The following is a 14,123-nucleotide window of genomic DNA, read 5'->3' as shown; positions in this document are numbered from 1 at the left end:
AAACAGAGATCAGTGTCTGGGCTCCAGGGATTTCACAGCTGAGCGAAGGGAGTTTGGCAAAGCCCTTAGAGATGACTGCAGGCACAAGGGCTAGGCACACGAGGCTGAATTATACCACTGCTACGTGAAGCCACCAATTACTGCCAGTGTAGGCTTGCCACAGTGGTTCCAGACACATCATTTAGTAACCAAACAGTCCCACTGAATTGGCTTGTAGGATGAATTTGATCACCTCCCCTGCCTGAAGTGCTCTAATGGTTTTCTTGGGGTTGCCATAACTGAGAAATTCAGTTGAGAAATAGCAAGCTACATAGCAAGGCTTCTTGACTGCTCAACTTCAGTCGTCCCTGGAAGAGCAGGTCTCCCAACCCTGCTTTTCCTACAAACAGGAAAAGCTACAGTTAGCTACATATGCTGATGAGGAAGTGGCAGATGAGACTGTTTATTGCAGACTGCCAAGCTCTGAAGTGTTTGCTTTTCTTTTTGGCATGATGTCTTACAATCTTTTGCAGTGTATGTCCCTCAAATGGACAAGCAAAAAAATAATTAAGATACCAACAACCCCCAGACCAATTCTGGATCCAAGAAAGTTCTGAAGAAATAGCTAAATTGACTCCCCAAATCTATCTTTACAAAATAAGACCTCTGAAGTATTATACTGAACTGAAGTTCTTTGCTTTGACTTCATCATGCTCCCAGCTATGAGAAACTGAAGTTCAGTAATCCTAGATTTCATAGCTGAAACTTGGAACAGAGCAGAGGGGGGGAAAAAAACAGTAAAAGGGCAATCACTAAACTTCAAGTCTCAGTTGAACATGCCTCTAATCCATTGTCATGGGCTGATCCCAGTGATTATCCCAGTGAGCCCCTCCTGAGCTGCTCACTCACCCTGCCCCACAACAAGAGGGGCAAAAGACTCAAAAGGGTAAAAGCCGTGAAAAATTGTGGATTGCAAGAGATGGGAAAACTTAGTAAAGGGAAAATAGAAAATGGGGAAGAAATACAAAGTGATGCAAAGGTGATCATTCCCCTATTCCCCCAGCAGACTGATGCCCAGACCAACAACTGCCTTGGAAAGACCCCCCCTAGTTATTGCTGAGCATAATGTCAAATGGTGTTGAATTTCCCTTTGGCCAGTTTGGGTCAGTGGTCCCAGCTGTGCTCCTGGACCCTGGGGGCAGGGGAGAGAGTGAGAAGCAGGAGAGGCCTTGACACTATGCACATACAACTCAGCAAACACCCTGCTGCCTTATCAGCCCTGCTTTGGTCACAGGCCTCCAAGACAGCTCTATACCTGCTCCTACAAGAAAATGAACTTCATCCCAGCCAGACCCAGCACACCCAAAGCAGTTTTACAGTGAAATTGCAACTCTACAATTAGTAGAGCTTGTAGAACAGCTAGTTGCTATTCCATATGTTAAGTTCAAGTTGTAAAGAGAGTTAGAATCATAAGAGTACTTGGGTTGGAAGGGATTTAAAGACCACCTAGTTCCCAACTCCCAGCCATGGGCAGGGACACCCCAGGTTGCCAAGATCCCATCCAGCCTGGCCTTAAACACTTTGAGGGATGAGGCTTCCACAGTTTCTCTCGGGCAGCCCATTTCAGTGCCTCACCGCTCTCACAGTGAAGAATTTTTTCCATTAAACACATCTTACTTAAAGTAACCCAGAGCTACCCTTCTAAAACATTTCAGTATTAAAATGAGTAGGCTTTTAAAAATATTTTACACTGCATTTCCTATCTTAGTTGTTGGATGAAACTGACCTTGATAAAACAAGCCTGCTTTAGCTCATATTAAGTATGTACACACACAGGATGTAAAGTTTTGGTCATTTATTTGGTTATGTCCGGATCCTTAAAAGAACATGGTTAAGGCGAGAGATAAGCGTATTAGTTACAATTCATATAACAAGTAATAAAAAGATTTGAGTATCTGTACACTAATTAACCTCACTTACTGACTGATGCCTTGAGCTGTATTCAGCTAGGTGGCATTTTTGTGTAAACAGTATTTACTAGAACAAAAAATTAACTAGTACTAGCCTTACTTCTAATACGCTATTTCAAATCTACTCTTGCAAACAAAAAGCAGTAAAAATACTTATTTGTCTTAGACATACAAAGCACAGCATTGTCCTGGGTAACAGCATGTAGCTTTGCAAGTGATACCTGGTTCCTTTAGTTGCGATGGCTCATAGTAGTAGTAAGCTAAATAAAAGAACTACGGAAAGAAGTTGTAACATAACTGGAATTTCACATTTGTCAAGCATGTAAGGCTGCCAGTTTTACAGTGTGTGAATACACAAGATATGTTGAATGGTGATATTCCCAGCCATTATAGATGCAAATGCTTGATGCAGCATATTTTCTCTCACTCTCCAGAAAGGCTCATGTGCAGAAGAAAGATCACTGAGTATATTAGCCCAAATTTAGTGGAATCATCATTTTATATATATGTACACACACATCCATGGTGCAAGTTTAGACTTCAGGAATAGAGTGATCCATCAGGCTCTTCATGATGCTAGTTGCCATCCTAAGGAAAGGAAAAGGCATTCAGGTTTGTAAGACAACTACAGAAGACCACTCAAGCCTCTGCTCACAGTAGCTTTGTTCAATACAAACCAGAAGCTGGACTTTCACTCCACTATTTTTGACAAGTTGCTACAGACTGCACACCCAGATGGAAGAGAAGCCCACAACACTCAACACTTCTATTAGCAGCTGAGCTGTGTTGTTGGTATCTTTCAGGGCATGGACATGTGTGCAAGCAGAACACAAGCACAAGGAAAGGAGAGCAGAGGGAAAGGTGGCTGTTAGACTGAAATCTGCTTCATAGAAAGAGGATAGCAAGCCAAGGGGGTTAAATGAAAAACAAACAAAAAAAAACAAAAAAAAAAACCCACAGGAATTAGTTGCAAGGTAGCAAGTACTTGTTAGCAAGTAGTTTAGTTACTTGGTAGCAAGTATCCAGTTCTCAGAAATACAGGCTCAGTCAAAAGTCTAGAAAAGGATTTTTTCCAGAAAGGAAAAGGCAAAGGATCATCACAAACATAGAATAGGTTAAAAACAGTACCAACACACCAGTTTCACCAAAATACCAGATTAAACAAATTTTCAGGCACCCTCACCCTTCCTCCAGTCTTAAGTAAAGTTTGTAATTAGGTCTTATCATAAGTACACTTTATAGTCACTGTCCACTTGATTATCATTAGCACCACAGCTGCTTTGTATGACCTACCTCTTTATTATATAGTCATAAATACTGGAAGGCATGACAGTGATGGTCACTACATTTCCAGCTGTTGCCAAGATGTCTGCAACCTGCGAGTCCTGTTAGTAAATAACAAGTCATATGAGCAACACAACTCAAGCTAAGGAAGCAGCAGTTCAAGAGCTTTCTCTAGACACACTTCATATGGCTTTGAGACTCCCCCTACCCCATCTCCTTGTTTGGAGCACTCAACCTGCAGGACAAATCACTGAAACTGCAACACCACTTTACAGATGTTTGGTTATGAGTATCTTGCGTGAGCTGACTAGAGAAGGGACTCAGCTGTCACACACAATTCCTACTAAAATTCGATGCAAGTTAGAAGGAGGAAGCTTACCCTTTGTTTTGCCAGCAAGTTTGGACTACAGATAAAAACAGAGGGCCAGCCTTGCCAAGTAGAGGCAGAGAGGATGAGAATAAGCTGCCCTGACAGCCAATACAAAACTGCATAGAAGCCCAAAACATCTATGTCTCTCCAGTCAAGTCACATCATGGCTTAATTTATTATTTTATGAACCCTATAAACAACATATTACAGCCTTCTCTCTCTCTCCAAAACACACTATACAAACATAAAAAGCTCACAGCTATCCACACCCCCCACACAGTAGTTATTTTACCTTCAACCCAATTACATTCTGGCCATTAATTTCACAGATGTTGTGTTCTGTCAGAAGTCCATTTCTTGCAGCAGAACTGTCTTTCACTATCGAGGTTATTTTTCCATTCTTGAATATGAAACCAACATGCCCTGTGCTGTCCTTATGCATGGTAATAATCCGTTCAAAAGGTCTAAAAAGACATTTAAAATACAAAGCAATGTCTTCAGTCTACTAAGCCACAGAAAAAACCACATGCTATTTTGGCATCTTTAACTTATAAAAAATAATTGTACTCTAAGGGACCCATATGTTTTCTATAATGAAGTTGTTGGGTTTAACTTCATTTTGGTAATATTATTGTATTAAAATATACTTGTTTATAAACCTTACACATTTTCCCTGTTCTACAGATATCTCACCATCTGGATTAGCAACAATACAAAAATCCCATACGATAACCACCCACCCACCACCCCAACCAAACATCCATTAAAAATTAAGTTCTCTACAAACATTAGGTTGATAAAATAGCACATGCAGGTTTAACAACTGTACGTAGACCACAGGATTTGGAGAGTACAAGGCTTCCCCACCAACATTTCTAGTGCTTTGGGGAAAATAAACCTTTAAATTGTGTCTGAAAAAGGCAATAGATATAGGAAGGGGGTGGCATGTTGGGCACAGGTAGACAGAACAGGGAATCTACTGCCACAGTATTTTAATTCAGTGTTTGAAGTAACTTCCCTGATCAAAGCAGCTGCCCTCCACTGAGTCAGGCTTGGTTCTTAAGCAAGAGGGAACATGGAAAAAGCTTTGAGGCATATACTTAGTCACATGAAGTATCATCTGTCTTCTTGCAGCCTACAAGCCTTATGTTGAATCTGACCTGCTGTTACTATATACAATTAGCTACAAGATCATTATTTTTAAAACATATTGAGTCATCAAGTATGCTTTTAGTAAAACTGGCATTAATTCTATATAAGCAACAGAGTTCACAAGAAAAGCTATCATGCTACATAAAATGCAAATTAATTAATACAGTAAACTTTTTGTTACTATCTTTTATTATTGACTTTCACTTATACTAAATGAAAAAAAAATTTAACTGGAAAAAAGCACAGAACTCTTCAATTCAGAGTTTAACTTTAACTTGTGCCATCTCTCACTCGCTAGTTTATCTTGGAAAAATGTTACGCTTCATCATGCCCAGGAAGTTTACAAGTTAGGAACCACAAAAGGAATATTTCTGAAGACCTTCACTACTGAAGTACATGGACAAACAGATTTTGTTAAACTTGCTCAAGCGAGGGAGACCCAAACCCCTGAGAATTACTCAGAGATGGATAATGGCAAATCCGTATCTGCAGTTGGCATTACCTGTCCCGAATGATCATTGAAATCCTTTCTGCAGAAGCCTGTTTCAGAACTTTATGTGCTTTATCAGAACTCCATCCTGCACAGTTCTCACCATTGATCTGCAGAACTTGGTCCCCAAACCGCAGGCCAGCAAGGGATGCTGGAGAGTTTGCCTGAACTAACTGGACAAATATACCCTAGAAAAGAGAGAAAAAAAATGGAGGGGAGTAGAAGAGGAAGATCTTGCTTAGAGAAGACGACCAGTCACAGAATACACAGCCCCTAAAGGTTCCCATTCTACACAATATCAACCAAACAGACAAGACAGAAGGACTTGCTAATTATCTCTTTTTAAGGGGCACTTTTGAAATTTCAGTTTGTTTCTAGATATATTTAAATAATAAAGATAATTAGTGCCAGAACAAAGTTCAAAAACAAGCAAATTTGTCTAGATCTCTAAATATTAAAAATAAAAAACCCATGAGCATAACATTAAAGTCTTAAGCAAAGGGGTAAATATTTGTCTGCTTTAACAGGTCTTACAAAACTATTTCTAGTCAAAGTACCCCTAAAAACAAAGTAAAGCTATCAAGCAAATTATAAATAATACTTTTCAGAGCAAGGGATGTTAAAATTAACCAACACCACTTCATGCTACTCTAAGAAAGCCTCATTATCTGCATAAGAAATACAGAAAAGTATTTTAACCCTATATGCTACCTTCAGTACAATTATTTAAAGCATTCAGATTAAATAGCTTAAATAGTTTAAGCAGGTCTAATAAAAAAGGAGATGCTTCTAAGCTGTAGGCAATTCTCTGCATACTGCTGAACATTAAGTACTGCCCAGTGTTTCCACAAAGGTCCTGAACTGATAAAAACAATCACAGCAACCATGTAAGGACAAGTTCACACTCTAAACTGAAACAAAAATATTGTATGTATTTTTCAGGTATTACAGAACACATGGCATTAAACTACAGCTGTAAATTCAGATCCTAGTCCAGAGAAGTGGAAATCTAGTTACAAGTCTAATGAAGGACTTTAGAATTCTGGTAACAGATAAAACACTATTATACAGAAAACTATTTTGTGACCACGCAGTAAATTCACTACTAATATAGTCCAGGAGTAAAAACTCTAGAGGAAAAGCAACTTCTACACTTACATTATCAACAGACTTAAGGCGAAGTCCAATTCTGCCATCTTGATCTTTACACAGAATTGCTTCACGGATGCCTTGCTTAATTTCTGCTCTGCGAATTCCAATATCATTTCCAGTCACTGGAGCTACCATGTAATTAGTGGAAGGCCGTGTTACCAGTTGCTGATTAAAACAAAACAGCCAGACAACTTAGTTTCAACTTTTAAGAATAGCTATATGCCAGTTTATATGAAGTGATATTTTAAAAAAACAACACATAAAATAAGCGACAACACCACATCTCCCCCATTCCCTCCCACCATTGGAAATGGACTGCTCTGTTTCAGAGCAGACTAAAATAGGCACTGTTACTAAAATAATTCACCTCTCAGTCAAGTATGATACTTAAGGCAAATAATAGTCTGCTCTCTAGAATGCTAGATACACATTTAGTCTTTACACCTTCATTTTCTAAAATATGCTTGACTGGTACCTACACCCTGGGGCTGAGCAGCTGCCACTGCTAAGTTTCTCTGCACCTCTTCCTCATTGAGGCTCAGACCCATGTACTGAGAAAGTTCTGGATACAATCTGGGATACAAGCCTACACGAGAAAAACAAAACAAAAATCAATACAACTGTTGGTTTAACAGAAGGACCAATTAACTGCTTTTACACACACAATTACTTCAACAAATCTTATGAAGTTACAATTATTTAATTGGAAAATTATGACAGAAGACCCAGCTGAATCAGAATTGTTATTCTGGCCTGGTTTAGAAGAATAACCAGACAATCAGCACTTCTGAGATAAAAGAACTTAAAGAACTTCCAGTTTCAGTTCCTCTATTCACCCTTTAGAACATAAGACACATGGGGACATGTTCCAAAACCAACACTGTGCCGCACCCATGAGGACATGCCCTTAAACTCTAGAATTTCTGGGCAATTAGGGGAGAACTACTCTCTTCCCCACCCCCAAACTAGGTGTGCTGAAGAACACACACACAGACCTTCTACCAAGCTCAAAACAGCACTCACAGGAGGTATTCATGCCAAGGATATTCCAGATCCAAGGCATGGGAAGGTTTCTTAAGAAGCCTCCTGGTTCTAAGGTTCACACTAGTCTGCTTTGAGTCTTCATGAGAAAGTAGCTGTCGTTTTCTCACAGCTTCAAACTGAAGGGGCTTTATACATGCCTCTCAACAAGACAAAACACACACAGCCTTTAAAATATCCCTCTATACCCAAGTGGAGGGGTGGGAGGAAAGGAAGCTGAAGTGATAAGACTTGTCAGACCTTGAGCTGAACAACTCTGGAAATAAACCTAATATTGCTCTTGACATTCCACAGATCATTAACTGGTGCCATTGAACAAGTGCCAGTTATGACAGCTCTTAAGAGTCCCTCTGACACTTCCACTAGATGAGTGGGGACAGAAAAGGCTACTTGGAGAGAGAGGCAGTGGAAAGGAGGGCTTCAGAAGCAACCAGACTCCCCAGTACACAAAGCTTAGGTTTCCAGTGCTCATTTATGGCTATGAATGTACAAAAACAGCTATTATAAGAATCCATGTCTGACCAGCAATGGAAAGTAACTTTTCTGGGAAGGACCAAAGGTCATTGCAAGGTGAATGTCAGTATAAACAAGAGATATTCTTGCTCTTTAATACACTGCTTCACATGAGAGCTGTCTGATCATATTTCTGGACTAATCTACCAGTTTACAGCTTCATCAATATTGATTAAAAAGCTTTTGATTAATAAGTTTTCTATTTTTGCTTGCTTTTTCAAGCCTCTAGGATTATACATATCACAGCACAAGATTTCTGCAACTACCCAATTCTTCTGCTTTGTTCTTTAATAAAGATCACAACATAGGATGCATCTTTGCTGGCTGAATTACATTCTCATTTAAAATAGAGAGTGCTCCAAATAATGGAACACACAGCAGAATGCAAAAACTCCTGATGTTGTACAGCCCCCTGTTTCTGTCAGGACAGAAGCATTTCCAGTGGGTCTGGCACATCCTATAGATGATGTAAGGCCTTCTTTCATTTGGGATATATTGAACAATTAATCACTCTTCAGCCACAGAATTTCAGAGCAATTCACACACAAACTGATGTCAAAATTATGTTTTGGTTGGCCAAATACTTGCAGGTAACTCAAACTATGGACAGCAACGAAAATGTTGCTGAGACTGCTGAAGCAAACTCAAATCTGGTCTGGTGAGGTTAGGCCATATAAGTACCTAATCCAGAAAGGATCTACCAGAAGCAACTCTGGTGAGCTATGCAAACTCCTGCCTTAAAGTCACTGTAGACACAGAAGCACCCAGAGGAGAGCTGGAGACAAAGTTCCATCCACCAGCCTTTAATAACTGATCAGCCAGCATTCCTGACCACCATTCCAGCACTGCTGCTAGTCTTGCTGGTTAGAGACTTTAGGCCTTTTAGACCAAGAGTAATTTACTAAAGCAGAGCTCTAACCCCAAACATACCTGCACACTTTTGTGGATGTACATGTGCATGGGAGAAAAGGAGAAAGCACAACTACAAATCATTCAACTTTAGATCTGATGGAATTCCCACCACGTATTTGATTCCAAAATCTGCTGGAAGCTTAATGTTGATTGCACAATAAGATTAAGTGCCAGCTTCCTGGGCACTTCTCTTGTTGACAGAGATTTGTCTTTGTCCCAAAGCAAACTCCCATGTAGAGGAAAGACTCTGACTCATGCTATCCTCTAAAGCTTACAAATACATACGTGATAAATAAGGACAACTAAGTGTCTGAGCTAAGTGCTAACACAGCTCATAGGTACCAACATCAAATCTTGTTATGCTAGACTCACTTGGAAAAGGCTGCAAAAAAGAAGGGCAACTGCTTGCCACAACTTCCTTTTATAAGCAAACACTGTTTTTTTTACTCCTATAGCACCTTAACAAGGTGGGTGTTGACATTTCCAAGATGGAAATGTAAACAGGTTAACATTTATTTCCCTTTGTAAATAAGGTAACATATTTATAGCTATTTTTGACTGTACTGTTAACATTAGAACTTCATAACTGCTTTCCACAATATTAGGATACTATGCAGTACATGAGCTTACCTCCATCACTAGGAATTGGAGCAGAAGCTTCAGACAAGATTGCTGGATTAGCTGGATTTGAAGAAAAGGCAGTCTGAGCCTAAAAGCAAAGAAACTCACATTTGTTATCTTGTATAAGAAAAAAATAAATCTTAATTATGCAGGCAGGAGACTCAGGTACATGCTAATTACTATTCATCTTGAAGTAATGAAGTCAAGCTTTTCATGTGAAATAAACAGCTTCAATACGACATGCTGTAATAGTATCAAAACTACTTTGGCAGATCAACTCACATCTTCCTCAGAGACCAAGCTACAGTGATAATGCAGAAAGGCTTTCCTGACCTGTTCTGTTTACATCATTGAGCAAGTTAAAAAGCCAAAGGAAACATTACCTTTGTCCAACAAAGCTTATAACTAAGTTTTATGATACGATCTTTGGCAGAGGGGTTTGCAATTACTTTTTTCAGGTGGATAGCAGCAGTTTTACTTCTTCACATCATTTACAGTCATTATTAGTGAGATCCATAGTCCTTCTCAGTTGTCAAGCAATCCAGTGCAACTAGCATAATAACTTCTGAAAGAAACAGACCTTCCAAGGTGATTTTTCTACAGCACTTGCCACTACAGTGAACACATTAAGCTTTATTTCTGTATTGTTGACTGACTTAATTTACTAAGTTCTCTCATACTGGTGAGTCAGTTTCCTTCCTCCTCAATACCTCAGCTCTATTTTTTGGCCTTGTGCTTTCATGACCAGTGAAAAATACAGCCTTAGAGAGGCCTCTTAAGCATGATGGAAATAGCTATCCCAGTAACCTTCCTGAGGTTGAATGTCAAAAGTGGGAGTGGGGGGGGGGGGGGGGGGAAGGAGCAGGGGGAAGAAGTACTCAATGCATAGTGAAACATTATGCTGAACAGAACACATAAATTTTCTAACACAACATGACAGTCAAATTACTTCATTATGTTAAGGAAATGCTTAAAAACAGAAGATTTCTCAGTCCTGTGCACTCCAGGAAGTTGTCTTTAAAAAAAAGGTTTCACAGCAAGAATGAGTCATTATTTAGCAATATCACGTGTATTTAGAAGCACAGGCTCCAACTCAAATGATGAACAAAAAAAGAGTAGGTTAGAATAATATTTAATGTAACAAATCTGTTTGGTTTAGCCAGCAGTCATTTGAATCTTACTCACTCATTGCAGATACAGACATCTTTCAGCACTCTTCCCCCTTTTTTCCTAAGAATGCTCTCAGACTTACTTAAAGAGACAGCATTTTTATAATGCATTTTTTTGGGAGAAGGAAATAATTTAGCCTTTGATACCAGCAGGTCAAGAGAGGTGATTCTGCTCTCTATTCAACCCTTGTGAGACCCCACCTGGAATGCTGTGCCCAGTTCTGGGATCCCCAGCACAGGAAAGACAGAACCTGTTGAAACAGGTCCTGAGGAAATGATCACAGAAGCAATCAGAAGATGGAATACCTCTGCTATGAGACAAGGCTGAGAGAGCTGGGGCTATTTAGCCTGGAGGAGAGAAAGCTCTGGGGAGACTTACAGCAGCTTTCCAATACTAAAGTGGGGGGCTTGTAAGAAAGATGGTGACAAACCTTTTAGCAGGTCCTGTTGTGATAGGACAAGGGGTAAAGATTTTAAGCTAAAAGAGAGCTAGATTTAAATTTATACCAGATATGAGAAAGAAGGTTTTTAAAATGGAGGATGGTCAAGCACTGGAACAGGTTGTCCAGAGAGGAGCTAGATGCCCCATCCTTGAAGACATTCAAGGTCAGGTTGGACAAGGCTCCAAACAAAGTGGTGGAGTTGAGTATGTCCCTGCTTGCTGCAGAGGACTTTTACCCAAACTATTCAGTGATTCTATGAAAAGTATCAGTGAAAATGGAATGGCTCACTGATTACATTTATGACAATTTTTAACTGTAATATATAAACTCCAGCAGTTGGTCAATGAAGGGCCACAGCACATTCTTGGCTTCAGGCTACTCAATTTTTAGTTCAACATACCAAACTGTAGATAAAGGACTGTGGTTACATAAGAAGAATTGAGTGGGTGGACATGACAAGAAGAAATCCCAACACAGCACCCACAACTTCAAAAGCCCCACCCCACACATACAAACACAGATGAGACAAGGCACTGCACTTTGGGACAGCACAGGAGAGTTAAGAAGCTGTTCTTGCAGTTTGCTTGACTGCTTCCCAATGAAAACAGCAAGAACAGAAGTAGCCACATTAAAACTCCTTGCTGTTGTTTCAACCAGGAAGGAATGAAGGTTAAGTTCAAGAAAAGGTCAAATGCTGAAGAAAGTAAGGAAACTCTTTGTGAAATACATCTGCATCAAACTTCTCATAGAGTTTTTAATCCATTAAAGTGTTTATCATTATTTTGTTTCACAGATATTTTTTAGTCCTTGTCATGTGTAATAATAAAACTACCAATATTCTTACACATAAAGGGTTTGGCACAAAGGTGATAATCTTGGCTGTACTGTGAGAACTGGCCACTACCATGAAACAGCCAGAGGACAAGTCTGATTCCAGATGGCATTAAGACCGCCAGTGCCTTTATTTTTCCTTTTGTGCTCAAATGACCACAATAACTTTCTGCCACAGATTTGGACACTGGGAATGAGATGTAGCAGATTTATTAGTTTAGTCATCAAGTCAGAGCTGAAGTATGTGAAGAGACTGACTATATTCATCTACTAAAGACCATGTATCTATACTTCAAAAAACCCAAACATATTAAAGACAAATGAACACAGATGAATATATAAAGCAAAATAAATATATCCAGGTGGGAAAATAAGCATTGATCATACTAGATCAAGCTACAAAGTAAACAGGTTGTCTTCTCCCTTTCAGAGTGAGATGGTATAACAAGTTCTCAACTACAGTAAGTCTCTCCTTTCCTGGATTAAATATCAGATATATTATTGTTATCAAAACTCATCTTTTTTAAAGTCCACCATACCTGAATAACTTTGTCCACCTTCAGATCTTCTAGGGAAGGATAGAGAGACATTTTGATGAAGTCTTACTGGGTAGAAGGCAGACTGGAAAAAAAACAAATGGGAAAGCAAACAACAGGATGAGCTTTCAGATATTTACTGAGCTTAACTCCTATTTTTTTTAATAAATTAACCAGACTAAGTGCTAAAAAAGTGTTCTGTGACCTGCCAGTCAGCAGTAAAGATATCTGGCACTACAGATTAATTCCATTAAGACTACCCATTTAATCTCTTATCAGCAGTAGCCTTTGGCTAATAGGCTTTATTTAACATCCTTAGTACTGTCAAAGTTGAGGTCTCTATGATGAGAAAACCTGCAGAGAAAAACATTTCACAGGAGGCAGAGAGACTATGAGGCTGAGAGACTTTAGGAGGCCAAGATGCAATTATGATGAGGGTTAAGAGAAAAAAAAAAAAAAACTAATCACCCTCCTCCCAACAGGGACAGTATTTTATATACAACTGCAGAAGTTTCCACTCTGTTGTCTAAAATATTTAAACACTTTCAACGCTTCTAATATTCCTTTGGCTGGGACAGAGCTAATGTTCTTCCTAGTGATGTGTTTTGGGTTTAGGATGAGAATATTAATAACACACTAATTGTTTTAGTTGCTGCTAAAAGGTGTTTATATTAAGTCAAGGACTTTTCAGTTTCTCACAGCCTGCCAGTGAGAAGGCTGGAGAGGCACAAAGAGCTGGGAGGGAACACAGCCAGGACAGCTCACCTGAACTGGTCAAAGGGATACCACGCGGCATCATGCTCAATATATAAACTGGGGGGAAACCTGGTCAAAGGCATGGGCATTGGTCAGCAAGTGGTGAGCAGGGGCAATGTGCATCACTCATTATATATATTCCAACTCTTTTAATATTTTTTTTGTTTCTTTTCTGTCACATTAAACAGCCTAATTACATCCAACATGGGTTATTACATCAACCCATGACTTCTCACTTTACTGTTCTGATTCTCTCCCCCCACCCTGCTGGGGCACGAGGAACCAGCAAGCAATTTTGTGGCACTCAGCTGTTGGCTGAGGTTAAATCATGAGATCCAGCAAGAAGCCACTGGAGAGAACTGGCTTCCCATGTCCATTTGCTACACATTAACTGAAGCAAGAGACCTGTACAAACTAGGAAGATTCAGTCAGTGGTGAGTTTCAAAATACAGAGATTCCAGGCTGGCTCTCATATGATGTTCAGAGAGCCCTGTGACAACTTACCCGGAAGTAATGCAAAAAAACAAGGAAAAAAAAACAAATCCTAAGCAAAACCAAAAATAAATAAACCACTTCATGTGATAGACTAAGGCACCATGCTAACATCCAGCTCTGCTAGAACCAGTCACCTGAAGCTTCAGGAAATCCCATTTTTCCAGAGCTCCTTAAATCACACTCTCACTGAGATCAGCTGAACTTTTCAAATCCACAATAAAACATTCCACATCAGTACCTGAGAACATTTTAGTGAGAGGGATGAAGGACATAACCAGAAGACAACAAAATGTAGTAGTTTTGCATGCGACAGAAGGTATTGAGAACACAGTTAATACTGAAGTTTTATTAAGTTTTTGGGTTGGGGATTCATTTTCTCATCCAAAGAAAAGAGGTTCTTATTAATGTA

The 14,123-nt window shown here is 39.4% G+C and overlaps 1 protein-coding gene across 3 annotated transcripts; it reads right to left on the bottom strand.

The window, feature by feature from the left end:
- Positions 1-1,819: 1,819 nt before the first annotated feature.
- On the bottom strand, positions 1,820-13,008 carry SDCBP (syndecan binding protein). Of its 3 annotated transcripts, none has more exons than XM_062501911.1 (8): positions 12,467-13,008; positions 9,494-9,572; positions 6,877-6,983; positions 6,404-6,562; positions 5,258-5,433; positions 3,896-4,067; positions 3,243-3,334; positions 1,820-2,537 (listed from the first exon to the last, which is right to left on the bottom strand). In XM_062501911.1, the coding sequence occupies exons 1-8, from the start codon at positions 12,515-12,517 to the stop codon at positions 2,483-2,485; spliced, it is 891 nt and encodes a 296-aa protein (XP_062357895.1). In that variant the 5' UTR covers positions 12,518-13,008; the 3' UTR covers positions 1,820-2,482. The 3 variants fall into 3 exon arrangements, with proteins under 3 accessions (XP_062357895.1, XP_062357904.1, XP_062357912.1); XM_062501920.1 differs by having other exon boundaries at positions 12,485-13,008; XM_062501928.1 differs by lacking the exon at positions 6,404-6,562 and having other exon boundaries at positions 5,258-5,418.
- Between the last annotated feature and the right edge of the window lie 1,115 nt (positions 13,009-14,123).

The sequence above is a fragment of the Cinclus cinclus genome, chromosome 1 (genome assembly GCF_963662255.1).
Source record: "Cinclus cinclus chromosome 1, bCinCin1.1, whole genome shotgun sequence".
Classification (NCBI taxonomy): domain Eukaryota; kingdom Metazoa; phylum Chordata; class Aves; order Passeriformes; family Cinclidae; genus Cinclus; species Cinclus cinclus.
Note: the sequence above shows the minus strand (reverse complement) of the source record. Positions and strands in the feature narration are given on the sequence as shown.